The 23,058-nt window shown below is 48.6% G+C and overlaps 5 protein-coding genes across 5 annotated transcripts; 1 reads left to right on the forward strand and 4 right to left on the reverse strand.

Moving 5' to 3' along the window:
• Nucleotides 1-642: 642 nt before the first annotated feature.
• LOC124696253 (RING-H2 finger protein ATL2-like) lies at nucleotides 643-2,562 on the forward strand. The gene is made up of 2 exons (XM_047229006.1): nucleotides 643-956; nucleotides 2,086-2,562. Exons 1-2 carry the CDS (start codon nucleotides 643-645, stop codon nucleotides 2,540-2,542), a joined length of 771 nt encoding a protein of 256 aa, XP_047084962.1. The 3' UTR covers nucleotides 2,543-2,562.
• A 1,075-nt stretch (nucleotides 2,563-3,637) lies between these two features.
• Nucleotides 3,638-5,008, reverse strand: LOC124699209. The gene has a single exon (XM_047231548.1). It carries the CDS (start codon nucleotides 4,914-4,916, stop codon nucleotides 3,945-3,947), a length of 972 nt encoding a protein of 323 aa, XP_047087504.1. The 5' UTR covers nucleotides 4,917-5,008; the 3' UTR covers nucleotides 3,638-3,944.
• A 2,860-nt stretch (nucleotides 5,009-7,868) lies between these two features.
• Nucleotides 7,869-14,975, reverse strand: LOC124696254 (seipin-1-like). The gene is given in 6 exon segments (XM_047229007.1): nucleotides 7,869-8,186; nucleotides 13,136-13,193; nucleotides 13,339-13,411; nucleotides 13,586-14,294; nucleotides 14,428-14,508; nucleotides 14,511-14,975. Coding segments are annotated over 6 exon segments (1,704 nt in total).
• Nucleotides 14,976-15,769: 794 nt separating this feature from the next.
• LOC124703210 (2-carboxy-D-arabinitol-1-phosphatase) lies at nucleotides 15,770-19,049 on the reverse strand. The gene is made up of 8 exons (XM_047235437.1): nucleotides 18,618-19,049; nucleotides 18,297-18,513; nucleotides 18,089-18,207; nucleotides 17,228-17,326; nucleotides 16,907-16,960; nucleotides 16,726-16,824; nucleotides 16,553-16,660; nucleotides 15,770-16,209 (listed from the first exon to the last, which is right to left on the reverse strand). The coding sequence occupies exons 1-8, from the start codon at nucleotides 19,032-19,034 to the stop codon at nucleotides 15,835-15,837; spliced, it is 1,488 nt and encodes a 495-aa protein (XP_047091393.1). The 5' UTR covers nucleotides 19,035-19,049; the 3' UTR covers nucleotides 15,770-15,834.
• Nucleotides 19,050-19,229: 180 nt separating this feature from the next.
• Nucleotides 19,230-22,197, reverse strand: LOC124703208 (probable ATP-dependent RNA helicase ddx5). Its single transcript, XM_047235436.1, has 6 exons — nucleotides 21,437-22,197; nucleotides 21,220-21,308; nucleotides 21,012-21,111; nucleotides 20,543-20,794; nucleotides 20,017-20,183; nucleotides 19,230-19,794 (listed from the first exon to the last, which is right to left on the reverse strand). Exons 1-6 carry the CDS (start codon nucleotides 22,091-22,093, stop codon nucleotides 19,506-19,508), a joined length of 1,554 nt encoding a protein of 517 aa, XP_047091392.1. The 5' UTR covers nucleotides 22,094-22,197; the 3' UTR covers nucleotides 19,230-19,505.
• Nucleotides 22,198-23,058: the final 861 nt, after the last annotated feature.

Raw genomic sequence — 23,058 nt, forward strand, 5'->3', positions numbered from 1 at the left:
TTGTGCTGATCGACAGATACCTATCCAAAGTCCAATTATTTATGCCAGGGGCCTTGAGCTTGTGCAGGATATAAATGTCGAGTGCCACATCAGAGAGATTCAGTAATAATAGTTATAGAAAGGGGGCATCGGAGGAGAAGCAAAAAAAAGAAAAATATTGTTGTGGTGGCCGGGGATGGAACGCACGGACCGAGCCAGTTCCACCCTTAGACAAGGGGTGCCGTTGCTGCCTGGCACGCCAGCAGCGCGTGACTCCCGCCGGGTTCAGGAGTGCGTGCAGGGAATACCGAGTCGATGCGTTAGCACCGGCGAAGGGCTCGTCCACTGCACATTCTGCACGTTATGGAACTCAGCCCCTACAATGCGCCCCGCCGGCGATCAACTCACGGATTGGCGTCTATTTGAACCGCTTCATCCAACCTTACCAAAGCAGTATGGGACTAAAAAACCGATGCATACGCCTGTGTGTTTTTATTTTCGGCTTGTATTTCACATAAGAAAAACGTATAAACGGAACGGAAGCCCAACCTAACGGTTTGCGAACAATCCGGCCGGACTCCAACCGCATGTAACTGACTGCACAGGGGAGAAGGGCCGAGGAGGGGATAGAGAGCCAGCCGCGCCGGCGAGGGCGCCGGCTCAATGTTGTCGGCGAGCACGGTGCTCACGCTGCTGGGCTTCTGCGCCAGCGTCCTCTTCATCGTCTTCGTCTGCTCCCGGCTCGTCTGCACCCTCATCCGCCGCTTGCGCCGCCGGCCCCGACGCCCATCCCCGCCGCTCCCCCGCTTCCCTCCCCTCGCGGCCAGAGCCGGCTACTCCTCCCACATCCTGCCCGGACGCCAGGGCCACGCCGCTGGATCGGGAGGGCTCGACTCCGCTGCGGTCGCCGCCTTCCCCACCCGCGCCTTCTCCTCCGCTGGCTGCCCCCGCGGCGAGGCGGCGGACGACTCCGCTATGTAAGTGATGATCTCCCATTCTTTTCTACCACCGATCTCGATTTGCTTGGCGTTGTTCCGCCGTTACATTGCATCACCATCGCTATAACCAATCTCGCAGTTTGGAGGAGACTGTAGCAGGGCTCGATCCATCCCGCGCATTGCTTGGTAGGTTCAGATCGGTGATTGGGGGATCCAGTTAATGTTGCAACCTCTAGTGCCAATACTAGTGATGCTTTCTCTTGCGTCCTCCCGAGATAATCTACCCATCCAAGAAACAGCTATAGATGAGTGTTACTAACAAATCTTTGAACAAGCGACGTCACGTTGATACATTCTTTGGTTGCCCTTGTGGATGTTGGTGCCTAAGGCAAACCATGCCACTTTTTACTAGTACCAGAGTATGGACGTCTGTGTTTAACTTGATCTTGACTACTGCGCCATAAGGTCACTCAGCTTGCATTGTTATTGTCTCACTGGACAGCAACAGCTAATACCACATGATCGATTGCATCACACTGGGGTACCGCACGACGCACTAATTTGATGTGCAGGTCCTTTCCTTAATACTACCAGTTGTTCTGTTTTAGCTTGGAGTTGGACAGGCATATCGCAATTCCATTCTGGCAAAAAATTCTCAAACAAGCATCAAAGTGTCAGTCATTGTGTACTAAAAAAGAAGTGCCAAGAAGGCAAGAAGGCACAAGAGCACACTGAAGCTAAAGGACAAAAAAAAGGGCAAAAAAGAACAAAAAGAAGAAGCAAGAACAGCAAAACCTTCTAAACTATGTCATTTAGGTGAATACAGTATTATACTGTTGCTTGATCTTGAGGAGCTCTCAGCTTTCTCCTGAATAACCAACTGTACTGAATGTGTTGCTTCGTGCTATGCAATGGAGCGAGGGGTGTGTCACTATCCCTCTGTAATGGGGTACCATGTAAATATTAAATATTCCTGAAAAAGATGAAGAAAATGAGGACACTTTCATCAAGTAGGTTAGATCATCGCCTATGCTCCTTGGAGACGTAAGAGGGTAGTAATAGCTGGTTGATTCTGAATTCCCACTTTCTGTTTGTATGTTGTTGTTTAGTAATTCTCCCCTGATTACGCAAAACATATATCCTGAACCATCTGCATCCTCTTTTTCAGGTGTGTTGTCTGTCTCGCAGAATATGAGGATGCCGACTTTCTCCGTGTCCTTCCTTACTGTGGCCACGATTTCCATGTGGCCTGCGTCGACATCTGGCTAAAGCAGCACTCGACATGTCCTGTCTGTAGAGTTTCGCTTCGCGGCAATCCTGGAATCAAGCACGCCGTGCCTCCTCGACCAAGTGAAATGATAGTAATTCCCCCATGCTCTCCTGAAGTGTCAGGATCCGATCCATGCCGCTGCCTCTTTGGCGGCAGAGGGCATTCACCAAGGACATCGTCAGAGGTTCTTACAAATGAACCCGGCCAGGCGAATCAAATTCAGGTAGTGTGCCATCCTCCATCCGAGGACCGGGGAAACATTCCGACACCATCTGAGGTTAGGTTTCCTGGTGAGAATAACAATCAAACGGTGAAACTGAACATAGAGTGTGTTCGTGTTGTTGGCATTCCGTGATGTAACTCTAGCTAGGACTCTACAGGGCGCAAGGTATCTGCTTGGAGTCAGAGCAGACCTGTAAACATTTTGAGGTGCGCAAGGATGGCAGTTATATGTTAGTTTTCAGGGAGCTGATGTAAATATGAGAATTCATTCATTCAGGTTTCTTCTTAAAAGTACCACAACATTTGTTGGTCACACTCGAACAGCTCATTGTTTATCACACTCAAATACTGAAGCAGGGATAGCAGAGTCTGTTCCTGAACAACAATTGTTCGCATCTACTTGGAACTGGGCTGACATCGGAGTGTATTTCTGGTGAAGCATCATTTGGCCCCAGTGTCCTTTTTTTAATTAAGAGAGGCGCCAAATTTCATTCAACTCATAGACAGTTTATAGCATGGATTACAACATATGGATCTTGCATCTGTTGAGCTGCAGAAATTATAGGACAGGGAGAGTTTCTATGAGCTGAATTTTTTTTTTCTCGAACATACGCCAAAGTGTGCGTCTTTGTATATTAGAAGAAACCGCAAAAAAAAGCGGGCAGAACAACAACGTAGCCAAGCTACCAACCAAAAAGAACAGAAAAGAAATGACAACTAAAACAAACAAAGAACAACCAAAAAAGAAAGAGAAAGACTATAGAAGGCATGCTCTTAACATGCCATCTGGGGGCCTGGAGTGCAGGGGTAGGCGACGAAGTGCCTTAGCACCAGCTAGCATCCATAGCTTTGCTTCCTCAAGAATGAAAACGACCAAATCCTGCCTGGTGAGGGTGATTTTCTTGAAAACCACCTCATTCCTAGTCTTCCATAGCCGCCAGATGGTGAGCAAGATAAGCTAGCACCGGCGGCGGCTGAAGCAAAGCAAGTGTTAAAATTCTCATCAGCCTGGAGCATGCAACTTAGCATGAGACAAATTTTATGTGTGTCAAATGCCATGACCGTTCTCACCATGAGAAGGACATGTCCATCAAACGCCAGGCTGACTGTATCGATGTTACTGCTGCATTGCATGAGAACAGTCAGGAGTGATGCAGGTAACTGAAGCTGTGCAACAAGCAGAAACTATTGCCCTACATCTTCGCAACCTCACTACTCAACAAAGAAGGATCTAAAGAAAGATTGCCATTCAACACAGAAGGATCTTATACACATTTACACAGTAAACTGTTTTGCTGTTTCTTTGTTAAATGTACTTGCATTTGCATACATCACTAAAAACGGGAGATGAAATTTAGGAGAAGGATCCAACACACACACATACACAGCAAGGCATATCACCTGTTATGTTCATGATGTCGTTGCTCGTAAACTTTATACTGATCCCTTGAAAGAAACGAAAAGAATCTCATCTTAGTTTGCTAAATTCCACAAACCTTGTCTTTAGAGTGGTTGAGTAGTCGGTGGCTGCTGCATCATCGGTGGGCAGATGATAGGTCATCAAAGCGGGACTTGAAGGCCTGGACAACGAGCGAGAACCCCGGCGCGGCGGCGGCCTCCTCCTCCTCCAGCCACAGGCGGCTCTCGAGCGCGCTGCGTGCCCGGAGCATGACGACGGCGCATCCGACCGGCGGCTTCCGGAACCACCAGCCGTGCAGGTCCCACATGACGTCCACGGGGTCGCCGTCGACGAACACGGTCTGGTTCCCTCTGAAGTTGAGCCGCGGCTGGCGCGCCTGCACGGCGCGCTTCCCGTCGACGCTGACCCACAGCTCCTCCTCCGCCCCGCCGCCGGAGCACCCCACGCTGACCTCGTGCTCCGGCCCGCCCTCGGCGAACCGGACGCGCCGCGCGGTGTGCATCGCCGCCTGGTCCGGCGCCACGACGCGCTCCCTGCGCGCGACCGGGAGCGACAAGGCCGCCGCTGCCGCCTCGGGGAATTTGTCCTCGACGAACTCCGCGGCCAGGTCGCCCACGGCCAGCACGACCTCGTCGCCCGCGACGGCGACGAAGTAGTACCCGGAGTGCGGCTCCGGGGAGGCGTCGTAGCGCGCGGCGGTGAGGTCCCAGAACACGACGACCTGCGAACAAGAACCCGGCCCGGTGCCAGCGCCGTCGCCGACGCCAGACTCGAAGTCGTCAAGGGAGACGGAGCGTGTGCCCTTGCGCCGGCGGAGGTGTACGGCGGGGGAGGAGGCGGAGGGGTAGAAGGAGAGGGTGGGGCCGAGCGGGGAGCGGGTCCAGGTGAGGCGCAGATGCCGTCCGGGAAGGATGGCGGTTGCGCGGTAGGATACCGTGACGGAGAGCGAGGATGTGGAGCCGGAGGAGGAGGAGGATGAGATGAGGGTGGAGGCGGGGGTGGTGCAGGCGGCGACGTCGGCGACGACGCAGGAGGCGAGGTCGCGCACGGACGACGGCAGCAGCAGCAGGCTGGACGCGCTCACCATTGGGGACGAGATCCGCGCGCGGTGCCAATGGTGGCCTGTGATTCTCTCAGCTCATAATGGCGACCCGTCGGCGAGGGTCAACTCTGAGCAGCCAACTGCCGCAGCGGTGGCGAGAGAGAGGCGCGTTCGATCGTACTTAATTTAAGTGTGTTGGCGAAGAGCGCTGCGCCGTCGGATAACGGACGGGGAGACGTGGACCGTCCGATCAGGCGGCGACGTCGTTGCCTAGCCATGCTGGCTCATCGGTCATCACGGGGGTGAAGCCGCGAAGATGCCGTCTGCCGAGTGAGGTGAGACCCAAGGGGCACGGTTTGGTTACCTGGGTTGATTTCTTCACCACTGCCTCGTGAGACACCATGCACCATATGCGCGTTTGAGACGGACCACCACAGACTAGAAAAGTCACGCTGTTTGGTGATCTGCATAGAGTTTTTCGGTTCTATGGAGGTTTGGGCTCTGCCTATTTGGTAGGTCAGTTTCCATGGCTAGTAGCAGCGCAAAATGGCACCTCTATTGTTCGGTTGCAACCCAAAATTCACTTCTGGTTAGGCTGGTGCTAGTGCACCGCCTCACTCCCGCCCCGCCACGTCACCTTTTTGCCCACTCTAGCCCCACTCTCACCCCACTCTCACCCCACCTTGCCAATGCATGGGCTATAGTGAGCCCTCTCACTTCTCTCTCCTCCACATCAGCTTTTCTCTCTCCTCACCATTAGCAATTCTTTTTCAGAGTATAACATAGAAAATAATGCAAGGAAATTATTTTATTGAACTACAATTGTTACCGATTACATCATAAAAAGAAATTACATAAAAATTTGAAAAAATTACATAAAAAATTGGAAAAATTACATAATCTAGGCATTATGAGCCCACACATGCTCAATCAAATCTCGCTGGAGCTGTGTATACACCGGTGAGTCCCTCATTTCGTTGTCCATCTGAATCCTCGCTGCTAGGCTTGGTGGTGCATGGTGGTGTATTGCAGGGCCGACATTGGACTCAACGGTCTCATAGTTGTGCTCCAAATTTGTACCACGCTCATCGTTGATGATCATGTTGTGCAGAATGACACATGCACGCATGATCAACCCAAGAGTACGCCTCGAGAAGGAGCGGCCCGGAACTGCTAGAATGTTGAACCTAGCCTTCAGCACTCCAAAGGCACACTCCACATCTTTGCGCCAAGCTGATTGAGCAGCAGTGAACACTCGCTGCTTCTCACTTTGTGGAAGAGTAACACCTTTCATGAACACCGGCCAGGAGGGGTAGATGCCGTCGGCAAGGTAGTAACCATAGTTGTACTCGTGTCCATTCACCGAGAAGTTCACTACGGGTGCTTCTCCCCTAAGCACATCCGTGAACAACGGCGACTGGTTGAGTACATTGAGGTCGTTGTTCGACCCGGCCACTCCAAAAAAGGATGCCGGATCCAACGATCATACGACGCAACGGCTTCTAAGATTATGGTAGGGTGTTTGATGTCTCCCCTTGTGAATTGACCAGCATAAGCCATCGGGCAGTTCCTCCACTGCCAATGCATGCAATCGATGCTCCCTAACATGCCGGGAAAGCCACGCTCCTCGGCTTTCGCTAACGTACGCCGAGTATCCTCGACGGTTGGTCGACGGCAAAACGTCTCCCGTAACGAGGCAATGATGCCTTCACGGAATCTATCTAGACAATCTGATGTAGTTTGCCTAGCTAACTTAAGCCACTCATCTATTGTATCTGCGCAGAGGCTCCATAAGCTAACAGACGCAAAGCCGCAAGTACACTTTTGTAGGGGAGAATGACCGGGACGACCGAGAGCATCATGTCTTTGGGTGAAATACGGAGAGTATTCACCCAATCTATCCACAATGGTCAGGAAGAGGGATCGTCTCATCCGATACCTTCGCCGAAAGAAGCTCGGAGGGTAGTTGCAGTCGTCGGCGAAGTAGTCCTCGAACAGCCGATCGTGGGCACCAAGACGATCACGTCTGATGACCTCTCGGCGGCGTCGCGGCCGTCTTGGCTCCTCCTCCTCCTCCTCGTTCAGCATCTCCTCCTCGTACTCCGCCTGGAATGCAGCGATCAGCTCACCCTCTATTCCGTCGCTCGAACTGCTGGAAGAAGACATGGCGTTGAGAGGGAGTCGAAATGGAGAGTGGAGGAGATGAAATGGGTGTGGAATGAGTGAAACCAGATGGAGGTATTTATAGAGGGAGGGCTGAAATTTTAGGGTTTTTTGAACTACCAACGGCTACCCCAACGGCTAGCTGAGGTGGACGAATCAGATCGCGCCACCTCAGCCACTACCGCCCCTCTCCCGCCCGCCTCCCGCCCGCTACCGCCCGCCTCCCGCCCCACTACCGCCCGCTACCGCCCACTCCCGCCCGCCCTCTCGCCCGCCCGCCTACCGCCCCGGCCCGCCAACGCCACGCCCCGCCTCCCGCCCCCCTCCCGCCTCACTGCCGCCGCCAATGCGGGCGGTAGCCGGGCGGTAGCGCCCGCTACCGCCGGGCGAGCCCGCCCCCGCCTCCCCCTCCCGTCCCGCCTGCCTCCCGCCCGCCTCCCGCCCCGCCGCGGGCGGTACCGCCCCCACTACCGCCCGCGGTGGCACCGGCCTTATCTCTTCCCTTCAGTGGTGAGGTTAGGTCAACCACACAAGCAAGAACACAATACAAACACAAGCAAACTTAGCAGTGATCATAGACGATACTAGTTCAGAACACACCATTGTTCAGACACAATCATAGTTCAGGACACGACACAAACATCAAGCAGACACCATTAGACACTAGACACGACATGGTAGCAGCGACACAATACCAGGTAAGCTCCAGACAACACACCCGGTGGCATCGCCATGGTACGAGCACCTGCTCATCACCTCAGTGCAGGTGTGGTCGAAGATGACCACACTGTACTCGATGGAGGACACCTTCTTGAAGGTGGGGAACTTACCTACCTAGAGCTGATGGGCGATGGCGAAGCCCGCCCGCCCCTGGTCGTTGAATGCGTCATCGCCTTCTCTCATCGTATTCATCCTCCAGTTGCAGCCAGTGTTGCTGCGGACGATGATGTTGGAACGGATTTCTCCGAACCACTTGACGAAATCTTGAGGGATTAGGAGCCGCCCGAAGGTGGACTTGAAGACGATGCGCAGGAACTGGTCCGGCCCTACCTCATCCTGGAAGTGGCCGACGTTAGCCGGCCTGCCACGACGCTTCTTCGACGGACCCTCGTCGGGAACTTCAGCAGGTGACCCAAACATGATCTTCTCAGTCTACCACAAAAACACATGCCATTAGAGGTGTGCCTGCTCACAAGTATAGATGAAAATGGACATTAAAAACATTAGCGAGGCCTCATACATTGGCTCACACGACAGCTCAAGGAACTTCCCTCAAACTATGTCTAATGTGCAAGTAATATGACACACACGACTAAGTTCGAGGGCAGCACATTGATTTCCGTTGTGCCGGTGTTGAATCACATGCCAATGCAGGAGTGAAGAAGCACACAAGGTCTCATACATTAGCTCAGAAGGCAGGCATACGCAGGCAAAGTTCACTTAGAGTAGATCGTATATGTCATACTTTAGGTTTCTCTTTTCAGCCTCCAAAGCTTTTCTTTGTGCCTCCCATTCATGTTTCTTAGCCCTCGTCACTTGTGCTTATGTTCTCTGCAGATTCTTGAGCAGAGCAATTTCGTTCCTCAAGTCATCTATCTCATCTTGCGTCTGAACAAACTAGCGCGATCCAGCTTAATATTTCGTACAACAATCACAACATGCTAAACCCCAGCACAAAAAAACCCTCCCCCTCTTTGCATGCACAGTAAAATCTGACAGTTTGACCAATCCTCAGTCCAATCTACAAATGTTTTACCGCGATTGGAGATTACACTAACAGATCTAAGCAACACCAAGAACTCGACAAGAACAGCAAGCAACCATGACGAACACCTAGCAAACGTCTATCCGAACCCAATCCTAATGGAAACTCTAGTAGATCTAATCTGCACGTCGTCGCAGATGCAAGCATGGCCTGTTCTGGCACAATGAGTACGAATGTAAGAGGAAGAGGACGTTACCGCCATTGTTCCGGTCGAGGACGAGGTCGAATTCGTGGCCGAACTCGAGATGCCGGTGAAGACCGTGGTGCAGGTTGCAGCCGATGTCATGGTGCTTCTCACTGTCGTCTCCTCCTCCGGTCCCGGTGCTCCTCCTTGCGGCGGTGCGGTAGATTGGTTGCCGGTAGGGGAACCGCCTTGGTGATGTGACAATTTAGAGGGGGGTGAGAGTGAGGTCGCGAGTGAGACGAAGGAGAGGGGCGCGGTGAGGCTAGTTATGACGCGTGTTTCCAAAGGACGCGACGTTTCGTCTCCATTCCCCACGCGTGCAACCTTCTCACGACAACGGGCCTGGCTCCACAGAAACTGTCATTCCGGGCGTTCCTCCAGGCCTGTCCCGTAGGTGCTTTAAAACCCGGTTTGTGCACGGTGGTCTGCAGGCAACCAAATGGCCCGTTTTCCTTCTCAGCCCATGCAAAAAATAAGCGCCCAAGTTAACTAAACGGTCAGGTGGCAGGAGCCAACAAGGAGTACGGATGGCAATGGAGCCTGTTCCCCGTAAACCCGTGAAGAATTCATCTATTTGAGGACGGGTATTGGAGAATTTTGATCCGCTATCTAAAATGGGGATGGGGATTAAAAGGTATCCCCATACCCATTCCCCGCTATCTCCCCTTATACCTTTATATACACATAAATTGGCATATTTTTATGTGAAATATGTTATAATATTGTATATAGTGTAGTATATTTCAATACACTTTAGCGTATATGCTACTGATTTTTTGTATTTTACCACGTACGTATTATAAAGTTGCTTATTTGTATATGTGTAGAACAGGTAAGATCATAAAATTTTGAGAATATAATTTAAATTTAGCTTCTTAATGGGGAAACCAATCCCCTCCCGAGCCTGGTGGGGATGGGAATGGGAAAATTTTCACTCCCCCGTGAGGGCAAACCCGAGGTTGCTCTCTAGCAAGGAGACGGACAAGAAATTAACAGCGGCGACGCCTACCAAACAAAAGATCGAACACCTTGCAAGAATGGTGAAGTTTGGAATGGCCGTCGCGATCCAACCGGTGGTGAAATGGGTAGCCGGGCGAGAGGAGGCGTTGTGGAATCAGGCGTAGCCGAACTATTCAGTCGAAATGTCTGGTAAAATAGGCGGCGGTGGAAGGTGAGGCGTGTCGCGAAATAGAGGCGACCGAAGAGGAGACGCGTCGCGAAGTAGAGGTGGCCATGACAGCTCCTTATTTGTGTGATTTTAGCTAGTTCTGCCCTCCTCATACTAAGATTGCCCCCCTTATACTTCATTCCTGACTCCGTCCCTGTCTGGCAGGTAGTATCGTGTTGCTTTCACCGGCGTATCGAGGGGCGTGTCTTCCGTCTGGAGCCCCGCAACAACCCATGTGTAGCGGGGACGGGCTCGGGACATCGGACACCGGAGATACTCTAATGAAATTGCAATATCGGCAAGGCAGTTGGCAATCTTACGGTCATGATGCTACCAACGGTGTTGAGTGCTATTCTCATCCAATCATCTAGCGTTACTTCTTGAAGCCAATTCTAGAGCAGGGAGGAACTTTTCAGATCAAGATTTTTTCCCTCTTTGTAGGTTGTTTGTTTCTTGTGAGTTTCTGGGTTAATCCTCCGGAGGAATCCATAAAGGTTTGCAACAAAATGCTCTACATTTGTTGGCAACCCTGTCAGCAATGTCCCATTCAAAAGATCATTGAAAAAACAGAGAGGATCGCAGTCATGTGTCATATCACAAATCCGAAAATCCTCACAAATCCTCAAATATGCTTCATGCTATATAATGTGAATCTGCGGGAAAAAAATCATGCAAACATATGATTAAATGTGTCATGTACAAAAAAAAGACATAGCTGTAGTTGCACTGTTTATTAGTTAAGTTGATTTTTTTTATCTTCTTTGTGCAAGGTATATTTGATCAAAATGAAGTTGCATGCGACTTTTGCAGTTCTACATCTTATCACATGATGCACATTGTGATATTTTCTGTAAAAAAATATACATGTATAAGTACCAAACCCCAAGCATCTCATTATTTCCTAAGAACTTTTCTTGGACAAATAGTAATAAAAGAATCCTGAAATCCCAAGATGCGAAATGGTTTGATAGAAATTAACCAGTCATTTCAAGATCACATATGTATGTGCAGCTCTCCTGCATTCAGTTAGTTTTACATGTTCGACCATGTGACCATAGTTCAAGTTACAAACATTGGTCAGATAAAACTAACTGAATGCAGGGAGAAACAAATGTTATGCTAGGACGATCAGGTCCATGTCTAAGACAACAAAATTTTGAGAGGGAGAGGGAGTGAGGGACCAATGGATCATGCACGCATCACTGTCCTTGGTCCCATGACAACATGCATATATGAATATGTGATCCCATACCAAAATACTAAAGTGTCCTCTTGTTAGTTGCATTCTTTTATAGCAGAAAAGAAAGTTTCAACCTCTTAATGATTGGGGATTAGCTAATGAAAATATAATATCATAGAGGGTAAGATGAACGAATATAAGTGTGTAGCAGAAGACTTTTTCTACCTTGTACTTGACCCGTGTGTCTCCAATAAACACATGACATAAGATTAGTCGCACCGAAATGCAACGGCAAACTCTGAACTAGCCCATGGAGCATGGTCCATCAATTACGCTTACGCATCCACTGCTCCTGAGGCACTCTACTTTATGAGGTGAGAATGCAACTCACTGGTAGCACTTGATCCTAGAAACACTGTCAAATATTATGTGGGTCTTCACAACAGAAATCACCATATTTTAATCTAATTGGAACAAAGATAACTGTACGGCCAACGTGCAATTTTTCTAAGTGGAACGTCTAGCAAGAGCAAGTTGGCGACGAAAGTTTTCCAAATTCTATATGCAGCAAACATAAGTTGACAAAAGAGGCCTTTCTGTCTCAGACTCACTATAAAACTTACTGATAATATACTATTATGCAATTGGGGAGAGGATATATTACACTAACCAACAGAAGCAAGGCAGTTGAAGAAGGTAATACATACGTGCATCAGGAAGGAGGAGAGCAGGTTGCCCTGTTGGAACTGAACTTGGCTTCTTCCTTCCATGTTGTGGTTGGATGTTGGAACAGGCCCAGAAGGTACTGCTCAAAACAATATGATTTCTATCAATATCAGAACTTCTGTTCCACCACCATCCTACTTGGTTCTTGTTTAGCATTGAACACCTAGACTTTGAAGAATCTTTCTAAGTGACTCAATCGATCTCACTGCTAGAGTACAGACATGTCACTGTCCGAAGCTCAACACTTGCCGACAGACAAGTTGAGCTGCTCATGCTAGGCTTTGATCAGTGCATATCCTCCTATGAAATTCACAGATTTATAAGGAACTCAATTCAGTTGCCTAATGGTAAGAGAGCCCAATATTCAACAATTATTTTTATCAATGCATCCAGAAGTAGAATTATTTGCATTTTCTCGAAAACAATTGGACCTCAAATGCACAATGCCACAGAACAAATATATTTGTACAGTGAGTAACCCCGATCACTAAGAAATCATGGTGCCAAGATCATCGCATGCATGAGCACTGGGCATAATAAGGCATTATCGATACATAGGAACAAGTAACTTCAACCCGGTTCTTTCCATATCATAACAGTATAACACACAGTTTCCCTGTCATGAAAAATCAACACTTAAGCTATCACTGGCAAGCCATGATACTTAATCACATATAACCTAAAGGAAACTAGCATATGCGGTGCACATAAGTATTCCCTATTCAATATTTCCTTTGATGGACATAGAGTGCTCTTGGCGGATAAAGGATGAGATTTGGATCTTTGGACATTAGCTAGCCTAACGAAAAGGGCACAGTAGGTATATGTTAATGAGTTTTAGGACAGCATGTGCTACATGGTCCAGCGCTATAAATGATGATGATAAGAAGTTCTGTACATCAATTTTTCTTTCAAGTCTCTTAACTCTAAACCAACAAATCTAAAAGGTATAAGATATTTATCTATATACCCCAAAAAGGATGCAGCTCCCTGTTTTCAAATTGTCCTTGTCATCATTATACAACTTATCTCTACAGGAAGTTTGCTCTAAGGAACTACATGATTCCTACTGACATACAGCCTGTTTACAGGATGGCCATTTTTCAATCTCACACAAAATTGCATGCCCTAGCAACCTGAATGAATCCGTAAATTTAATGACAGCAGAATTAAATTTTCAAGCATCTTCATTACCTGCGTTACACCATTATATTCCCCATTTTGGTGCCTTAAGCTCCGTGACTAGGAAGTGTGCAAGTACATTATTGCTGAGAGACTGACCTGAAATATGAGCAGGCTGCTACATACTCATCTGTCCAACATCTGTAACCATGAAGGAGACAATACACAGTTCCTGAAAACATAAGTTAACGAAATACTAGAAGCATGGAAGAAACATGAATAAGGAACACAAATTGCGTGACTCCCGGCAGCCTATCAGTTGGCATTATTTGCATCACATTATGTGCAAGGAACGTGATAAACAGTCATCATAAACCTTAGAGCAAACTACTTTGACTGAACTAACTGGACACGGACACGGCCGATCTAGCAGTATGAGACTCCCCATGATCGCCGTCGATGACTTCGTCAGTCTCGACCGCTGCAGCAGTAGAAGCTGAGCCATCATCGAGCTTGAGCTCAACCATTGGGTCATGCAACGCTTCTTGTGCTTTCCTCTTCCCTCTCCTATCCCTCCACTTCACAACACCTCTTGATGGTTCCTCATGTGAGCTCTGACCTTTATCTCTCCCACCCAGATTAGAAGTTGTTTTCCCCTTGACTTGATGATCAGACAATCTCCTGTCCCACTGCCACGCAGATAGCACGAGTGTCCGGACCCAATAAACGGCGAAAACGGAGAGGATGACATAGATGCAGAAAGACACCCATACACACATTGTCCATTTCAAGCTGCGTGCCATGGCCTTCAACCATGGAAGCGACGTCTGCACGGTGATCTCTGCTCTGTACACCTGGGGCAGATGCACTGTCAAGGCTCTTGGCTGCAGAAAAACTCGGATGAGACCTGTTTTCTTGTGGCGGCCATGGCCTTCCCTGTACTGCAGCATCTTGAGTGTCGCGGACTGGCTCTCGCTGCGCACGCCCATGACGAGTGGCACGATGGTTAGCGCCGATTGCGCTAGCCGCACCGGAGCGCTCTTGTACCTCAGCATGTACGGCTGGGTGGTGGACACTATGGTTGTTCCACTTGGAGCGATCGCCTCTGCTTTGATCTGAATGTGAGTTTGTGAGACGGAAGATTCAGTAAAATTCAGATGATCAAGTTCACAAAATTTCAGGGGAACTGCAAATGAACATGCCAATTTCAGAGAAAATCGGAGTGGACTGATGATGTGATGTACATACCTGGAAGACGCCGATCTGACGGTTGTGGTCGGAGTCAGGAAGGATCAGTGTCAGGGACACCGTGACGAAGTGCCCCCCGGCAGCAGTGGCGCCGCGGCGCCCCACGCGCTGCCGAGGGCTACGGCGGCACTCGGCTGTGGCTCTGTGTAGTCGAAGTAGAGTGGCTGGCGCATGGTCACCGGGTCCTCGACGCAGTGCCGGACAAGGACGAAGCCGAGCAGCAGGGACACGACGAACACGGAGGCCAGGGCCGCGAAGGTGAGCGCCGCGGCGAGCAAGCCGAAGGCGGCGCGCCGAGCGAGGGAGGACGCGGTGGCTGGGACGGCGCGCAGCTCGCCGACGACCGCCGCGACGGGGATGACCACGAGGGTGAGTACCGCGGAGATGACGCGCTCGCCGAGGATGACGACCAGCCGGATGAGCCAGCCTGCCGGGATGGCGAGGAAGAGGATGATGTCGCTGCCGCCGGTAGGCTCTCCGGCTGCCGGCAAGAATAGGTAGTCGTCCTGGTAGTCGTACATGGACGGGTGGTGGCGCCCTGGATCCATTGGGGATGAGATGCTGTGTACACCACGTCACCAACACGGCACGAAGGGGAATGGAGCAAACTAGGCGGCGAAGGTTTGCAGCAGGAGCCATGCGGAGCTGGCCGAGGATGACGTTGTACGCGTGGCAGGAGGGAGACACGTCGCGCATGCAGATCGATCATCGCAACCGCTTTGGTCACCATCCATGCCTCTTTTCTCCAGCTTGGGCGTTGGGGCCTTGGGGGCACACATCACAACTGGAAACTCATCCATGCACAAACGGTACTTCCTACTTCTCGGTTTAACACGTGCGCACATAATTTTTTTAAAAAATTAACCATTAATTTGATCAATAAATATAATTTATATCTACAAAATCTACACCATTAGACTTGTATTCTAAAAAGATTTTCAATAATACTCCCTCCGTCCATTAATAGATGTCCAGTGGTTTGTCTAAATTTGAATGTATCTATGTCTAAAAAATATCTACATACATTCGAATTTACATAAATTTTTGACATCTAAAAATGGACAGAGGTAGTATATAGTTTTTTTAACATATATTTCAAATTTATTGACCAAAAAATAATTCAACTAATTTTTTGAACAACGTGCGGGCCTATTAAACTGGGAGGGAGGAAGTATATTGGAACAACATGACACTCCAGCATAAATGCTGGGTATAACTTTTCGTTTAAACTATATACTGCTGGGCATAATAATACATTAATGCCAATGTGTCCATTAATCAGTGTATGATATCTACATACTCGGTTCACTTTCCTGAAGGAGGAGGATACTCAACCCAAGAAACTGAAAAAAAATTTGACAGAAAAACTGAAGATGTTAACAATATATACATTGTAGACAAAAAAAATCATAATTCATCACTGTTTTCTGTTGTTCTTGTGACGGGTATGGACCATCTTCCCAAATGGGCCGTGTAATTCGTGCATCTGACGACAGCTCCTCCTTTCGGCCCATCCGGGAAATCGATCACGCTGATGCTGCCATCGTCTAGATGGAAAGACGGCATGTATTCCCTTGTTAGATTCAGGCACCTGCAGAGGAGTGCCAAGTGAATGGCGGGATGACCGACCGCGACGACGACTCTGTCTGACTCGGCAGCCTCATTGGTTGGCAATTCGTTTACCAAAGCTTGCCATGCTTCCTCTGATTGAGCCCATAATGTCTTCAGTTTTTGGTGTTCCATGCCGCCCAGCCAACCTGACTGAACCATCTGTCCAAGGCTCTGCATAGAGGGAGATGGAAATTGTTACTTTTTAGCCCTGAAAATGCGAAATATGTACATTTTTTTACAAAGCTTCCAGGTAACCGTCCGATTTCCCTAAGGAAAAGGTAACCTGACAATGTGCAGATGAGATAGTTTTAACAAGAATAGGAAAGTGGTTGCTAATTGTAAAGCTGAACTCTAGATGTTGAGGTATCTGGTGCCTTCGTGGCGAGATCATCTCCATGAGACCGTGATACAAAAGCGGTTTCTAAGGACATATAAAAGACCCTCAAAGTAGAGATAGCACGATGCCAATGCCTTTGATAAACCAAAGAAACTGGAGATGATCTAACTTCTAAACCTTTTGCTTTGTCTGAAAGGCATCATCAATTTCAAGTCCAAGCAAATTCTTCATCTCAATGTCACGAGGAACACAGTCAGCACCTAAGCAATCGGCAGACTCTTGGACCTGCAAATGACTCCATGAGATCAAATCCCGCGGGTGAAAATTGGTAGAAATAAGATACTGTTCACCTCGCATATGGCAGTTGCGGTATCAACAGCTGCAACTTGTGGGCTACAGATAATACTGTTCACTTTCAGATCTAAAAGCAGTTCCGCAGTCTTCTGAGCCTGAATGTATTGGTCAGAAAATAAGCTCAGCTATTGTTTTGGAAATAAATTGGCCACGTCAGACAAACAAAACGTGAATTACCTGTATAACCCCAAGCATGTTCAGAGGTGCATAACCCACTCCGCCTAAACTACCCTGGAATTCAGAAAGTAAATATATGTAGCTCAAAAGACTAAAACGATGAATTGTGCGGTTCTATTTATTCTGAATCTATAAAGAAACTCAAGTCACATAGTTTTCATTGCCATCGGACTCTAGATCCTTTATCCCAGAAAATGGAAAATAAGTTCATAAAATAATAAAGGATGCACACATGCAGGTTTAGGCTTCATGACTTTATCCAAGAACATGTCCAACTTTGTTAATGCACACATGCAGTGTGCACACAAGGAAAACCCGTACCTCAGAACTGTTCTGAGTAGCCCCTTGACAGACCAGAATGATCTTCTTGCTTGATTTTCTACCTGCAGAACTTTCAGCGGAAACAGGAGAGTTCGGCGTCTGTATGACATACAAACATGGGAAAAAGGATTAATTTACATGGTTTCATTTTTTGATTACTTCATTTTTGCCTTTCCTAGATGCATATGTGTTCCCTTATTATAGCAATGTTGAATTAAGCCACCACAGTTGCTCTCAAGGGCTAGAAATTGCCACGTTAAATAAAAACTAGCAAGAATCCTCAAAACCAAAAGGAAGAAACCTCACAACAAGCCAATGTTGTGATACAAAGCAGATCATGGATGACTGCAAAGTAATGCTCAGTGGTTGAAATATGTCTTTTTTGCAGGGGGGTTAAATATGTCATTAAATACTGATAAGCACAGTTCAATGAAGTTCATTGAATGAACTAATTTCATTAACTATTACTCGCATTCTCTAGCAGCTGAGGAAGTAGTATAAGCAATAAAAAAAATGACGACGGTGTATTGTTGTTCAAAGTTCAAACATCCCACACCATTTCGTGTGTTTTATTGAAAATGCCTAAATACCCTGCACATCAACTCTAAAGCACTTAAAGCATCGGTGGAAAGGATTGTAGCAAATCAAGCAGATTATCCAGCTTATATTTTTAAGCACAAAGTTGAAATAAAGCAACAGTATCTCGCGCAAATGCAAACAGGCAAGGAGTAGAAAGGTCCATTTTAATAGTGCACATCTGACTTCACTAGGCACGAAAATGAGGCTTTAGCGCAGTGTGTCAGAAAAAAAATTCCTCTTACAGAAAAAAAAAATCGGTGATCCAAACAAAGGTACCCTCACCTGATTCAAGCGGTTAAGGCATACACTTGGAGGTCGTCCGCTAGGCTGTGGGGTGAAATCCAGCACACTAGCACCACAGTTGCTTTGGAGCAGAGTCCGGAAGTACTCTATGTCGAGTCCTAAACACGAACACCAGGATCCACTCATCATCATTTGCGAATACGCCCTTGGCATTACAAAATCCACATAAAATTCTCGTAGCACCTACCCAATGAGGTGGCGATGAGAGCTTGGTTAACTGCATTGTGTGCAACCACAAGCACGGACTTCCCCTCATGTGCTAGGATCCTCTCCCAGCAGCTCTGCGCGCGGTCCCAGAGCTCCTGCACTGGGTAGTGCCCGTCGATGCTGCAGTTTGGCGCATTGGTCTGCCACTGCTGGAAAAGAGCTCCGTACTTCTCCTTCCCTTCATGCTTCAAGAGTCCCTGTGAACCAGAATCATCATTCATCAGCTCGTAGGTACGGCATTTCCACAAGCACCTGCCGGCTGCCAAGCATTTGCGCAAACACCGAGCAAGCAGTAGCCTACCTGGAAGGAGTAGAGGTCGATCTCGCGGAGGTCGTAATCCGGGATGAGGTCCTTATCGCGGCTGTCCCAGATGATCTCCGCGGTGCGGCGGGACCGGGCGAGCGGGCTGATGAAGCAGGCGTCGAAGGTGTCGGAGAGGAGCATGAGGCGGGAGGTCTCGGCCTGGGACTCCCCCTTGGGCGTGAGCACGGAGAGGTCGGAGCTCCCCTGGATGCGCCCCTCCGCGTTCCAGGTGCTCTGCCCGTGCCTCACCAGCACCACCCGCTTCGCCTCCAGCAGCGGGGGCAGCGCCCCGCGGCTCGGTGACGCATCAAGCTCGCGGACGCTCGAGCAGCGGACGCGTGAGGCAGCGCTGCCGGCGGGTGTCCGGCGAGTGTTGGTCGCCGACGGCGGAGGGGCGGGAGCGAGGAGGAGCATAGGTGGAGAACGGCAGGATTTTTCCCGTCCCTCAGTTTTGGACGTCAGCCAGAAGGATGTGTGTGGTTTGGGTTGAGTTTCCCGCGAAGATGTTTCTGAAGAAAAAAAAACACCCCGTAGGATGCGGATTTCATTAACTGCGCCTTACATTTTAGAAGGCGTACATCAGAATTGGCAAAAACTTCTACTCCAGAATATTTCCAGCAGAAACTTATATATCGTCTTGAAAAATCATTACAGATGTTCCTTTCTATTACAGAATGCACATCGGTTCTTACAGAAAGGGCATTTGCCGCATTCGCAATAGGAAGTCAAATGCATTACACATCAAGGCGAGACATGATTGCTATGCGACACATGAGAATTACACGAAAAAAGGAACGGAAAACAGTTGGAGACTGACAAAATTGCTTGGTGACAGGAAGAGTTGTGGATGGCAGATACTTCGACGACCTGTCCGAGCGACCATGATTAACCATCGCTACCAGGAGTAATTCTGGCCAATTTTGTTAGCAACTCAGGAACGTTCTGTCCGCAGCTTGCAAGAACATCGGACAAGGGCTTCGCAAGAGCAGCATCAGAGTTCGAGAAGATAACATGCACCTCCCCTGCAACCACATGACGAGCTGTCCTGCTGAGGATCTCAACATAATCATCAAATGAAGGAGGCAAGTCCGCAACCAGCACAATCTCAAATTCCTCAACACCTGTTGTTGCCAAGCTCTTCCAGTCCTTCACAAGGACATTGATAAGCCCCATGCTGCAAGTAGAGACAAAAAAAAATAAGTTGTCACCTACAGCACAATTCAACTCAATCAAAAAATGGTGCAGGTAAAACTATCTGAAAAGAGAAAACCAAACAAACTGGCAATATGGCTGTAAAGTGAAAAGTTTGGGGAAAAGTACTGGCTATGTTTCACATGCTCAGTTTGTCTTCTGAGATACGAAATGTCATAAAAATATGTGTTGGAATTCACTGCACCTGCTGCAAATGGTAAACGTGCTGCTGGAGTCACCAGGCACTGTGCAAATTTCCAGTTTGAGGGATGAAGTGAGCTTCTGCGCTTCATGATCATTCGCAGCTACTAGCAAAACCTTTGCTGTCTTACTAGCATGCTCTACTAAAACATGCTCAAGAATTTCCTTAACCTGGAAAAAAGACAGAACTTTTATCAATGTCCTGAATAACCAGCAAAGCATTTTGGACATTAAACAACTGCAGCTGAAAAAAATATGAACCATGAATTCACCACATGCATGTAAGTAGTATACTACAAGGGCACAGGATCCAAATGCCTATTCAGGTCAAACTGTTACTCCCTCTGTCCCATAATACAAGACGTTTTGGCAAGTTAAAAAACAGCTTACCACAACATCTATAGTATGGTACTGCTTGACCAACCTAAAAACTAGCATACTTGCAGTGCAACCAAAGAAAGAAAGATAACAAATTACTCTTCACTGCAGTAAGAAAGAATGAGACATCTCTCTCAGCACACTCCAGTTACCTTTGATGTCTTCTCCTCTGGAGTACAACATTGTACATGTTGTGCTATAAATTTACTTCGAGAAGTAACTGAATCATTCGTAGTAAGCTTTGTAATTCTTCCATGCAGAAGATTTCTCGCCACTGTTGCCGAACTATGGTCACATTGACCACCGAAGATAGTAACCTGAGCATCACTTGATATGGTACGTCGAACAGAATTAATTATGGGGCTCAAATTAAGGGCCTCAAACTCCCTTAGCCCATCAATGACCTGTTAAATGAAGTTACTCTTGATGTTAGCATGCATAGATTACTGGGCATACTGCAACTGTGCAGTACTGCAAAAGCACATAAGGCTATACGGCTGGCTAAAACTACTGTAAAGCACATAACTTTCAAAGTGAAATACTGACATTACACTAGGATTGAAAATACAAGTGAACTAATATAATTCATCATCAAGAGGACACGAAAGGGCATTTACTCACCAGCATTGATACATTTGATATGTCAATTGCCTTTAGTGAAACCAATTCAAGAAGCCTCTCAGGAGTAGATATAAGAAACTCTGGCTCACAACTCTTTAGTCTGATAGATAAGAAAAGACGATATTTGTATCATTACATGGTAGATGGTACTGATGATTTTATTTCACTATTGCTGGGAAGATGGTACTAGTGATTGAAGACAGCATACCCAGAAATCTGATGTTCTATTGAAGCGCCAGGATGCAAGCTCACTGAATGGATCCCAAGAGACTTTAGAGGTTTGCATATCGAACGCACCTGTCCAAGCAATGAAGCAGTACCAAGTGAATTACTAGATGAGTATGACCTTTTTTTTGTTCAGAATTTACTTTTTAGAAATTACAGCATCAAGAACAACTAGGTGGAGATAAGCTGTTGGTACTCACTTGCACGGCCTTTTCCTGGGAGGGGACGAGGTAGAGCAGGAAGGGGCAAGAGACTACCACACCGAGCTTCTCCTTCCTAGCGACGATGTCGCAGGCGGTGGAGACGAGCCACGACGTCTGCTCCCGTGTGGCGTATGCGTAGCTGGTGTCGAGCACGTCCACCGGCGGTGACGCCGCGCAGGACTCCCAGAGCTGCATGCCCCAGGAGGAGGTGTCGTGGATGCTGCCGCTGTCGCCGTCGGACGCCCCCGCCGCGTCCCGGATCGCGTTGAGGCAGACCACCAGGAACTTGGACGGCCGGTCATGCTCCACGCGGTCCTCCTCCGTCTTCGTCTTCCGCACGGGTATGGCATTGGACCCGGACATGGCCCGCTTCTTGGAATCCTTGCCCTTCTTCTTATGGTCGCCGTCGGCGTCGGCGGCGTCGGCGTCGTCGTCGGTCCTGCGCTTCTTGCCGTGGCGCTCGTTGAAGGGGTCCTCGGGGCAAGGGAGGGAGAAGCACATGCCCTCGCAGCCGCGGCGCTTGCCGGTCTTGCGGCGGCGCTTGGAGGCGATGATGGCGGCGACGCGCGTGGAGACGGCGTTCTCGCTGCTGCGCATCCGCTTCCGGCGCACCTTCCCGCGCTTACGCGCGAGCGCGTCGTCGCCCTTGGCCATCCCGGCTGCTCGCTCCGGCCAACCTAACACTCGACGGCAGGACCCCGCCGCCGCACCTGCGCTGCTAAAACCTAGCAAGAGCCTCCCTCTCCTCTCGCAGACGATTCAGGGCCGGCGAGAATGAGATTGAGCAACAAGAACGGGAGATGATGTAGCAAGAAGCCCGCACACTGGACGTGGGCTGCATCTACGTCGCCTTGAGGCCCATTATGTGAGGTTTCGGCCCAGCAAGTTAGAACGCCTAGCACAGCTAGAACTCTTTTTTCCCCTAAAAAAAAGCTAGAACTCTTTTTTTTTTCCTCAAAAAAGACTAGAGTTCGTTTTTTTCCTTTACCAAAGCTGACAAATGGGCATGAATGCTCAACAAGGAAGGTGCCAATGAGTGTGCCGTAAAAAAGGAGGCCGATCAGTTGCTCCAGGGTGGACGACAAGGTGTTAGTGGTTGAAAGCTTCTTCGAGGTCATGTACGAGGATGCTGATGCAATGGTGTGGGTGGGTGGGGAAGGGGTGGACGAATGCGTCTCAAACTTCCACGAGTATGAAGAGTGACACGAAAGAAATGTCCCAAACCCAACTCCGATGATGTTTAGAAGGAAGAGCTCAACCTGACTAGTAATGGAACTTCTACATGAATATCCAATCAAGATGATTGAACTAAGGAGGAAGAGCTAAGATGGCGAGAAATCGTACTGCTACATAACATATCATGTATTTATTGATTGATTTATTCATTTGGATAAATGTCCATGCTCTTCTGTTGGGTGTGCCTCTAGCCCTACAATCAGGCATACATAGAGATATTTATCATCTTAATGTTAGGAATCAACAAACATGTACATGGTTTGTCACCTCCTTTCGACACCGCCGCCGTTCTACCTCGTCTCTGGAGGCAGGATGGATCTATGCTCCCGTCGTTGGGAGGGCTCCGTTTTCTTGTTTTTAGGGTTCATGTTTGGTGGAGCGGT

Source organism: Lolium rigidum, chromosome 3 (assembly GCF_022539505.1).
Source record: "Lolium rigidum isolate FL_2022 chromosome 3, APGP_CSIRO_Lrig_0.1, whole genome shotgun sequence".
Classification (NCBI taxonomy): domain Eukaryota; kingdom Viridiplantae; phylum Streptophyta; class Magnoliopsida; order Poales; family Poaceae; genus Lolium; species Lolium rigidum.